At 35.1% G+C, this 11,145-nt stretch overlaps 1 protein-coding gene across 2 annotated transcripts; it reads left to right on the forward strand.

The window, feature by feature from the left end:
* Positions 1 to 3,293: 3,293 nt before the first annotated feature.
* LOC120338407 (crystal protein-like) lies at positions 3,294 to 8,489 on the forward strand. Of its 2 annotated transcripts, none has more exons than XM_078117193.1 (10): positions 3,294 to 3,527; positions 3,733 to 3,947; positions 4,380 to 4,633; positions 5,766 to 5,901; positions 6,092 to 6,300; positions 6,387 to 6,531; positions 6,785 to 6,952; positions 7,314 to 7,445; positions 7,663 to 7,851; positions 8,220 to 8,489. In XM_078117193.1, the coding sequence occupies exons 1-10, from the start codon at positions 3,407 to 3,409 to the stop codon at positions 8,250 to 8,252; spliced, it is 1,602 nt and encodes a 533-aa protein (XP_077973319.1). In that variant the 5' UTR covers positions 3,294 to 3,406; the 3' UTR covers positions 8,253 to 8,489. The 2 variants fall into 2 exon arrangements, with proteins under 2 accessions (XP_077973319.1, XP_077973318.1); XM_078117192.1 differs by having other exon boundaries at positions 3,296 to 3,527; positions 8,129 to 8,486.
* Positions 8,490 to 11,145: the final 2,656 nt, after the last annotated feature.

Here is an 11,145-nt window from a genome sequence, read left to right on the forward strand (position 1 = left end):
ACAGCACTGCATTTCATTACGCAAATATATGATATATATTTTAAATGTTCCACCCATTTCAACTTTTGGCCGGCACATTATTTGATAGTTTTACTTTGTGTGAAGTGTTTTTAAGTGTGTCTTGTTTTATCTAGAAGCCCCGACATTGCGATATATTACGCAAATATATGTTATTCTTTTCTGTTCCGGTCATTTCATTTCTTGCCAGTCCGCGAGTACACTTAATTTAATTTTACGGGTCCGCCAGGGTAGAAAGGTTGGAAATCACTGGTTTAAAACACATTCCCCAGTTTACAGGCGCCCACTTGCGAAATCACCCATAAAATGAGCACTAAAAATTTTGCGAAAGTAAAGCATAGAAAGAATTTTTGCGGCAGTGTCTTCGATGTAAAAAAAGAATGCACAATGAACCATAGTATGTTTAACCGGAACGTGATAAATCTTAGTTTGCAGGTTATTTTTCTTTAAAAGAGCCGCATGAAATCGTGGCAAGAGGCATTCGCATGCGTGTCGCGGGTTGGCCGCCCCTGGTCTACGACAATGCAATAATCGAGATCAATTATTCCCAATGAATCAGATGTTTCTTCAAAATACCAAATTCATTTTTATTTTTTCTGACCTTTGCCCTCATTACATTTTAGCTCAAAATTAGATTTTTTATTGTATGTGAACAAAAATCATAATGTAACTCTACTGAGTAAAAAAATCGCATATACATTATATCTTCTCTACAAAAAAGGCAAAGTTTTCATAAAATCATTTTAATTTCGATGATTTAGATTAGCTATATTCAACTGCAGGGTTTAATTTATCACTGGAGAGGAGGATTTTGCCTGCATGTATAGTGAATTTTGCAAGTGAGAAAGTACAAGTTTGCCACCTAACAGTTCATAACTTTGTTGGAATTGTAGCGCCCTTTGTTGCGAGAAAAGACGTCATGCTGAAACTGAGCCCAGTGCCAAGCTTAACACGATCACAAATACGATACCTTTTATCGGGAAACATTTCCGTAAGACTGAAAACGTATGCTCCAGAGATTAGCAAAGTACGGAAATAGTTGACATGTGATTAATTAATGTTTTCCAATTTTGAATATTCGTATATTTGTTAAGATATATAATACGACGACAAGAATCAAGTACAGATAGAACTGTTGAGTATATGTTTCGAAGACTGATGAATATATGGAAACATCTATGAAAGAATGATTAGAATTAGCAAAATGAAACCAATCAGAAAGTTCAAATGACATATGTGGCATAAAGGAGATTAGGAGAGTTATTTTAGGGCAATATTCCTGATACGGGGTTTCTATATTAATTCATTCGATTATTTCAGGAAATTTCTGCTTCAATACATCAAAGTTCCAAAGCCGTACGTTATTAATGATTAAAATTTTATAGGTTCGAATATGAATTGTATTTAAATTTGTGGGTAGAACGTTTGATATGAAAATTATCTTTCGGTCATTGACTGTACTAGGGGCTAGGGCTGGTAATTTCAGTGAAAACACTTTAGGGTGGAATTAACCCGTGAACCGCAGCATGGCGTTTGACATAACAAGTTAGAATTTTAGTTGGTAACGCCATGATGGTTCGAAGTAATATCGCGTGATCTTACCCTAGTATTGCTCGAAATTATTCACGGATCGAGATAGTGTCATAGTCGCTCTACTGCAAGGGATATGCAGCGTACTTTTAGTAAAACCCGATTTCATTATTAAATGTCATTTATGTGACAAAACTTCCAGTGTTCGATGTACAACTTCTACTTTGATATATCATAAGGAACAGCATCAACTGCGATCGGAAGATATAAGCTCTATCAGCTTGTCAGATTGTATTCAACACGACCGGAAATTTATTAATTTAAAGCGTTCGTCCCTACTTCCTGAAGAATATCGATATGCTAATATATTTTTGTGGCAGTATGCGCACTTTTTTGAATGACATTGAATAATCGCTCTTGCAATAAAATCGTGAACAATATATTCTGACCGGAAACTGATTCGAAAAATTATCATTTTCAAACTTTCATAATCAGCAATACTAGTACTTTTGTTTTTTACATTATTGGGTGCTACCCAATAAAGTTGTACAAGTAAGTACGAAGTTGTACTGGTAAAAGTTACAAGTATTATAGACTACTTCCAACAGTTTGTTTTGCATTTATATCAGCATATAATTAATTGTGCCTGAAGTGATCTATAACAGGGGTGGCAACACGTCTCGAGCAGTCGATCGCGTCTGATGTTGAGTGAATTTTATTGAAATACCCTCCAAAATTGCCTCGAACCAGTTGTGTGTTTTACAACAGGAAGAATACAGCCCGATAAAGCATATTACGTAACAAATGCAAGTTTTTCCGCTGCCGAGGTTTAAAAATTAAGTGACGAATATCGCGTGTCTAGACTGACAAACGTTCCTACAATAACTTCTGCAGTATACGAAAGTCATTGTCTCACTCCAAGAGTAGTGTGATAAATTTTATTCGCAATGGTAGCAGTGGCATCAAAATGCCCAATATGTTATAATTCTAAGCAAGCGATGAATCGCATTTGGAAAAAATTGTAAATTAGATACTGAAGTTTGAGCAGTCATGAAACATTCATAATTTGAGAATATTTATTTTTCGCTGTTCGGATAATACATGAATACCTGGCAAGGTTTCTTGAAAAATTTTCAACACTTACGACTAAAAATTAAGCACGCTTATATCTGAATTGTATGATTTGAATAAATCTTAATTAAATAAATATTCAAACATTTACTCTGGGTACAATTAAATAATCAAATCAACAACTTAAATGGAACATGAAAAGTGCAAATTTTGTGTCGATTTTAATAATAATGTCCCAACAAAGCCTTCTTATTGACAGCGGTGTGTGCGTGTGTGCAGTTATCTGCATATTATTCAGTACCCATTCGTTTTTGTGTATGATCTTATTACCGATCAGTCGATCGCGATCTATTTTGAAGATTTTAGTCGATCGTGGTCGAAAGCAAGTTGGCCACCCGTGATTTATGGTTCCATTACATTTGAACCCACGTACATTTGAACCCATGACAATTGCACCTGTATGCTATTGCACCTATGATTTTTTTTTCTGTTTCACGGATAGTTAAACCCATACTAACCCTAACCCATGGGTTTTAGCACCCGCATATAGATTGAACCCGTGGATATACGCATGGGTTCAAATGTACATGGGTTCAAATGTACGGTCACCGTGATTTATATCATTGTAATTAGGCTTTTTTTTTACGCGGGAAGCCTGTTAAAGCTGCACGCAGCTCTAGTTGAAATTGAATTTGGTTTAAATCAACGTTTCATTTAGAATTACCGACGGTCTTGTATAGTATTCATAATATATAATATAAATAAACGTCACAACACTTCCCCGAGTATGAATCTGAAAAAGATTTTTATTCCGTATTTTCTGGTGTCTATCCAGCTGGCGTATGTTACATCATCTGAGCAGGAAAAACAGCAACAGAAAAATGATAGATATCAAGTTTTCACAACAGGTGATTCATGTCATTTACCTCAATTTAGAACGGACAATATTATAGATATTTGTTTCATCAGGTTGTGGAAATTGAATGCACACTTCAATATCTCTTACACCATTAAAACAATTTGTATATTGTTGTAAAAATAAACAAAATGACTAAAGTTCTATATTGCATTCGATGAATCATAAATTTAGTTGATCTTTATCTGTATTTTTAGGCATTCAGGGTAATATCGTTGGAGAAGTTACGTCAGAAGCGGGAATTTTTTGGGGAATTCCATTCAGTCAACCACCGGTAGGCAATTACAGATGGAAGAAGCCAAGACCATGGAGAAGGTTCACAGATAACTTCTGGAACGCTACCTATAAAAGACCTGGCTGTCCCCAGGATTGCCCCTATAAAAGAGGACGCAAATACCTGTGTGTTTTTGAGGTAAATCATGTATTCGTACTTTTCCTACTGCATTGGTGGAATTACCTATTGGTGAAAATTTCGCCAGAAGGAATATTTTTTATGGCGTAATCGAGTTTCTTGAGTTTGTGCGGAATCGGGATTCTAATAGGCTATAATGCTATTTATTGAGTAACATAATTTGAAAATGCAGCCTCATGCTAAATGGGGTACTTAGATGAAAATTATAATTATTTGAGATATTCGTCAAATAATGTGATTCTTCAGTACTTTAAATATTGACTACGTGCTTTGCATGACGCCATGCTTTGCGGACTATCAATCTATAGATTTGTATATGGCATTTCATTGAAATCTAAATTGCAAACACTCTGAACACTGCACCAAGAAACAAAATTTAATTTTGCAAAAATATTTTGTCACAAATAAAAAAAAATGCGATTACTATTCTAGACATCAGAAGATTGTCTATACTTGAATATTTGGATACCAAGAAGAATACTTGCCAAGAGGGATAACTCTACCAATATAAAAAGACATCATTACGTTATAAACGACGATATTAAAAACAATAGAAACGAATCATTAGCAGTGATGGTGTATTTTCACGGCGGAAATTTTTTACATGGCTCTAGTTCACAAATTATATACGACGGTCGATTTCTGGCACATAGAGGAGATGTCATTGTTGTAACAGCTAATTACAGGTAATTGTTACGAGTTTTTCTGTCTGACTTTATCTTGCGAAAGCGTGATCGATTTATGGTGTTTTCAACTATCAAATAAAATAGCGTTACAAAAATGTAAGAAATAACTGAATATTCACACGTCACTGGCTTGAAAAATAATGGCATATACCATGTTGTCAAGAAAGATATATACCCACAACCGGCGGATGAGGGATTCACATACTGCAACAATTCTTGGATGAATAATGTGATTAGATAGATCAGGGGTGGGCAAATCACGGCCCGCGGGCCGGATCCGGGTCACCGAAGTGTTTCATCCGGCCCATCTCTGCTGCCTGCTGAAATTACGACTGTAGTTTTTATGGATATAAATTCCCGCTCAAAATATTGATGAATATGACGAATCTTTGTCCAAAATACATACTACAATTTTCCCTGTATTATCCACACCTGAAAATAATGGGCAAAAAGGGCCACATATACCTCGAACTTACTCATTCGGAATATTTCCGTCATTCTAAAACTCTGGCGTCTCTCCCAAGACTAGAGTTTAGACCCGCAAATTAAGTTTTTTTTTGGAAAGCTTCAAGTACTGTTTTTGCAATGCCGCAATACATGTGTTGTTTTCCTTCTGTCCAGTACATCAATTTTAGTAGCTAAATCTGATTCTTCTGTGTACACTCACGTCACCTGCTAACATTCCAGTGTTATTCAATGAATCTCTTGCAGCAAATACCTATTGAAATACACCAGTGAAACGAAAAGGCAGGCGATTGTTATCGACGCCTGTTATTTGTAAATAAACTATTTTTCATTAATAATTTCATCTTGAGTTTTAAACATCCGACCCAGTAATCATGTCTATTATCTGTAAGTGGCCCACTTAGAAAAGTAATTGCCCACCTCTGGGATATATAGATAAAGCCTATCCCGCGCGTAACACAGTGAAAATTTTGTGTTCATTTCTCAAATCTGATAATCTATAACACAAAATTGTTACTACGTGTCAAATGTATGGAACCTGAGTTATAGGGGCCTATGATAACGTACAACAAGAATTCATTTTTATGAAAAAATTTATTCATTCTCCTTAATATTAAATGTAACGATGCATGTCATAAAAAAATAACTATACCCTTTTGTGCTACAGACTGGGGCCCCTTGGATATCTTGTGCAAGGAGAAGGTGATGATGCAGCTGTTGGTAACTACGGGGCTTGGGACATTATTATGGCTCTGAAGTGGGTCCAGCGTAATATTCAGTATTTTGGAGGAAATCCAAATAAGGTATTCAATAGTTTTACATTTTATTGGCAGATTTGTTTATTTGAAAAAAACTTGTCGCTGATTGAACAACTTATTCATTGTATGACTGTATTTAACTAACGAATCCGATAATAAATTACCCTGGTTTATGGTAGTTGCACCCACTGATGTTATCACAAAGCAACTGTCAATGACATTCTGGTTTTCACAGGTAACAGCTTGCGGACAAAGTGCCGGAGCTGAAGTCATTGGTATATTATTGACCACGTCATATGGTGATGGGCTTTTTCACCAAGTCATAATGGAGAGCAATCCTCTATCTGTTCCATATAGGAATATGTCTTCTGCAAAAGAATTTGGATCACAATTCGCTATAAAAGCAGGTTGTAATCCTCATGATATGAAGTGTCTTCGAAATACGTGAGTTTTTTAAGATATTTCAGTAAGATATTTAGTAATTTATATTTTAAAGAAAAATCGTAATAACAATGTATTTATTATTTCAGAAATGTTTCGAAAATAGTAAAGGCTTCTGTTGGAGTGCCGTTCGATTTATTCAGCTCAGAAAGTATACTACTGCAAGCTCAACAATGGAGTCCTGTCATTGACGGCAACTTGTTGTATGAAAATCCAATAAGTATATTTCAGCGGGTAACTATTTTCCTTAAAACTTAATGAATATGAAATAAAGTAAATGCGAATTATTAAAAAAAAAAACATCCAAGAACAAGTCAACATTTTATAAGGTAGAATGAAGGGAAGCTGCCGGTGTATTACTCACGGAGGATAGTTTAAAACAAGTTTAAAAGTACCAACAGTTTTAAAGATAACTTTAAACACAACTATGATTCGTTATTCTTCAGGAGTTGCTTTTCCCATTCAACTTTTTTTTTTTAATTTTTAGGGTGATTTCCGAAAGGTTCCCATGATTATAGGAGGAAATACTCATGATGGATTTCAATATGTCAAACTTATATTCTCAAGCAAGGTTTCGCAGTTTGTTTATCAATTGGCTATTGATGCGATACTTCGCGAAAGAGCAAATGTATTGTTGGATATATACCCACCTAATGTAAGTTAATTATCTGAGCTGTTCCTGCTGTCGTATAGTTGTTAAATACTGAACCTAGCCATATTTTCGTTTTAATAAATTTGCCTGTTATGCTCTCCTGAAACCATAGATCAAAACTCTTCAATGTTATATCAGTCAGTGCAATCCGTCTTGGTTAGTTTGAATAATATAAACTTACTTAATTCAGTTTGATGTTTACGAATTATTAGGTAGATTGAATATAAAGTATTATTACAGGATTTGTTGACTTAGCGCCAAAATCAATGACAATCAATTATCGTAGCTTAAATTGAGATAAAACAGTAAGCAAAAATAAAATAAAAATGATAGTAAACATAGCCAAACATTTGTTTCACTTCAGTGCTGCGACAACACAAATGAAGTAAATGACATTATAGCGGATTATGTGTTTCAATGTCCTGCAAGATTGTTCTCCCATGTTGCGAGTAAAGATTCTTGGTTCTACGTGTATAATGGAACATTACCCTTCAAGGTAACTTGTAGTGAACAAAACGTCAATAAAATTTGCTGATTATGTTTCATGACAAATCAAAGAAGCGGGTAAAATATAGGACAGTATGATTCTTGTTGCATATTATATAAATATAACCTAAAATGAAAATTCTCGTCCATTGTTTACACACCCGATTCAGCTTTACGTACAATACTTTAAATAAATTTAACATGAACGAATTTATACCAATTCACAGTCAGTGTGGGCATTCGAAGAATGTCGTGATAGAGCTTGCCACGGGGCGGAAATCGCCTCAGTATTTGACCCATCGCCGATGATGCCAGATTATAATGAACCAGAATTGCAATATAAACTTGCCCATCGTGTACAATATTATTGGAGTAATATGGCTAAGCATGGGAATCCTAACGGAAAACATGGAGAGGTAATAGATTGTAAAATGTTATCATTCACCAATGATATTTTGAACCCTGAAAACATCCAACATTACATTATCGTTAGTATGGAATGATCCTACAAAATAAGTAAGTATTGGAACACAGCATGCATGTTCATTCAGTCTACCAATAAATTTTTGTTTTGAGATAAATTTTCACGATTATTTTTCTCCGAGTCCAAAATTGATTAGCACTTTTCTATTATTTCTACGGATGCATAATGTATTTTCATTCATTCAATTAACCTCTTTCAAATGCATTCAGAATGAAGCTGTAGTGAAGGAATATGACATAATAAACTGGGACAGATTTCAAGAAGACGATGAACCAGATTACAAATCCATTCTATTTACAGATCGAGGAGAAAGAATTGAAACAAATTCAATGAAAAGTAAATGCAACGTCTGGGATGAATTGAATATATACGCCATGTTATGATATATACAAATATATATATACATATATTATTCGTTGAATTTATACGATAGAATGTTTTATATATATATATATATGTTGTCATATTGATTAAATATATTTTGACTCAACTTTACTCGCATATAAACAAGATATTCTTTGTTATCTTTAAGTATATATATATATATATATATTAAATCAAGTACTCAAATACAGATTTGAATTGAGTCATTTTTTGAACGATCCCTCTTACAGCCAATTAGCTCATATGAGCTTCTTCATTGACCACTTAACTGCTAATTTAACTGCTTATTTGGTCATAATGTAAATACTGGGTTAATACCTTCCATTTGAATGGGTGAGAGAAGTCACAATCGTAGTGGCCTCTTAAAATACAAAGTTTTTTTTTCAATATGACCGATTTGAGAACAGCGTGTCATGACAATTTCGTCGCTCAGACGGAGGTCTCGATTCTGTCAATTTCTTTCAGCAGATGAATAAGATAAATCCGAGTTCACATACCTTTTTCAGCATAGTTTCTTCTTCGTAACGTTAGGACTCTATCATACGTCGTCTTTCTGTCCAGAATAAACACCCCTTACCTCCAAAACACCTTGTGAGCTGCTGAGCGTAGATTATAAAATATGGGTTGTAGCGTTGTTCACAAGATGTCGCTCCATCTCGCGACACCCCGACCTACTATATTGTTAATATGTTGAAATACCATTAGTGTCAATTGTTTGCCATTAAAGCTACACTGACGGGGCGGTCTCCAGACTGTACTGATATACTCAGTCACAGTTTTATTCAAATAAAAAAATACGAACAGAAAAAAAATCTTGCAGCCCGTTTTAAGATATCCCCCACTTCTTATGTCACAACGGTAATAAGGACGGACAATGCCGACACGAAGGTTACGATCCGAAATGCGATGAATTTTGATATTTGGTTTGCAAATTTACCCCTATAATTTTACCAAACGTCCTTTAGCTCAGTGGTTCCCAAACTTTTTTGACCATCGCCCCCCTAAAGTAGTTTATGCAACTTCATCGCCCCCCGGCACTACAAAAAAATATACAGTCAGAAACGAATATATTACAGACCAAATAAGAAGACAAATAATAGTTTATGGTGTTTTTTAATGAAATAGATGAGCTTGGTGTTCTTCAGCGAGTTATTTATTATATCTAAAATTACCCCGTTTACTGATGGAAAGGTGATTTCGTTGTTTTAATAGCAATAGTAGCACGGCTGAAAACCCCTTTTTCACCATATAATAGATCGAAAATGAAAGAATCCAGGGTTCTACCACCTCAAAAACCGCCGTGTACTCTTGCCTTATAGCATTTCACTTTCTAAATTCACCCCATTTCACATTAAAATAATAAAAACAAAGTTAATTTTCCCAAACTTATAATAATGATTTTCGTACATCTCATTCATTCGTACAGCCTGATGACCTGCACCAAAATATTTCGGAAAAATTCATCCCTGATTCCTCATCCTATCACGGCCTCCAGTCCGATCACCATTCCACAATTAACCAGCCATTTGTTTTTGATTCATTGACTCGGATGTGGAAGAAGCCGTGACTGACTATCGGCTACGGCCCAGGGGTCGGCAAGTTTTATGTCGCTCGCAGAACAAAATTCAGGGTTGCTAGTCTTTTGCGGGTCGCATATATTTTTTGGAAGTTAAAAACGGAACAGCACGCAAAAACTGCGACAATTCGTGAACTCAACTCAGTCGTCTTATTAAAAAAATATTACAATGATATTTAATGTGACACTGTCTCGTTGCTGCATCACGCTGGATAGCTTTACGACGCCAAGATTGAAACATTTTCTAAATGGGCACCACCAAACCCACTTCTTTGCTTGTTCTTTGTAATGTTCATTTTCGAAAATAATGATTTGCACAAATATGTACTTCCAAACATCGAAGTGAATATTTTCGCATGATTTGTGAAATTTTGATAAATATTTTCTCTCTAAGAAGATACATTCTTACAAAAATTAAGCAGTGATGAATCTCTCGATTAGAATATGAATTTTATTTTCTTATTGCTTCGCAATATATTCGAATATTTACTGCGCTATTGAACCCCTGCACTCAGCATCAATTTTTCTGCGTGTTTTCATTTGTCTAATTATAATTACATTGTAGGCTCGTTAAACGAGTGGCTGTTCACTAGATTGTTAGGATATAGTATAATTTAGTCTAAACGTGTCTCACGATAAATTCTGTTACGTAAAAAAATGTAATTTACTCCTCGAGCGTAGATTATATATGAAAAATTTTCATCGTCAAAACCGCCGTTTGGATATTTCCCCGGGCATAGACTTCCTTGTTTACTTCGTGACATTGGCCAATCAGCAAGATGCAAAAAAAGGGAACAATGCCCCCTTTCGCATCCGCTCAGGCGCTCAGACACTCTCACTCAGACAGATTTTCAGGCGTGGTCGTGAACACTACCTCATTTTCGCATTTTTGAATTATATTCGTTAGTTTTTAGTTGTTTTTCGGAAATTTAAATATAAATCAAATAAGTCAATGATTACTTTGCCTTTCCATGAGTTTCAGTTTAAATACAGCAATCAAAAATTAGTGTAGAAATAGCTGTGATAGACTAGGCTAAAATTCTTTATCGGTACTTTTAAAAAACAGATTGTTGAATGGTGTGTATTAGAATGATAGTTTGAAACAAATACCCCGTTTTAAAGGCAACAACTCGCGAAACCACTCTTAAAATAAGCCCCGAAACTTTTAAAATGGTAAAGTATGGGAAGAATTTTCCGCAGTCAAAGGTCGGGGAAAGGTCCATTCAGTGAATCGTCCAGGGCCAGATTATTTTACTCCGGCCGTAT

Source organism: Styela clava, chromosome 10 (assembly GCF_964204865.1).
Source record: "Styela clava chromosome 10, kaStyClav1.hap1.2, whole genome shotgun sequence".
NCBI lineage: Eukaryota > Metazoa > Chordata > Ascidiacea > Stolidobranchia > Styelidae > Styela > Styela clava.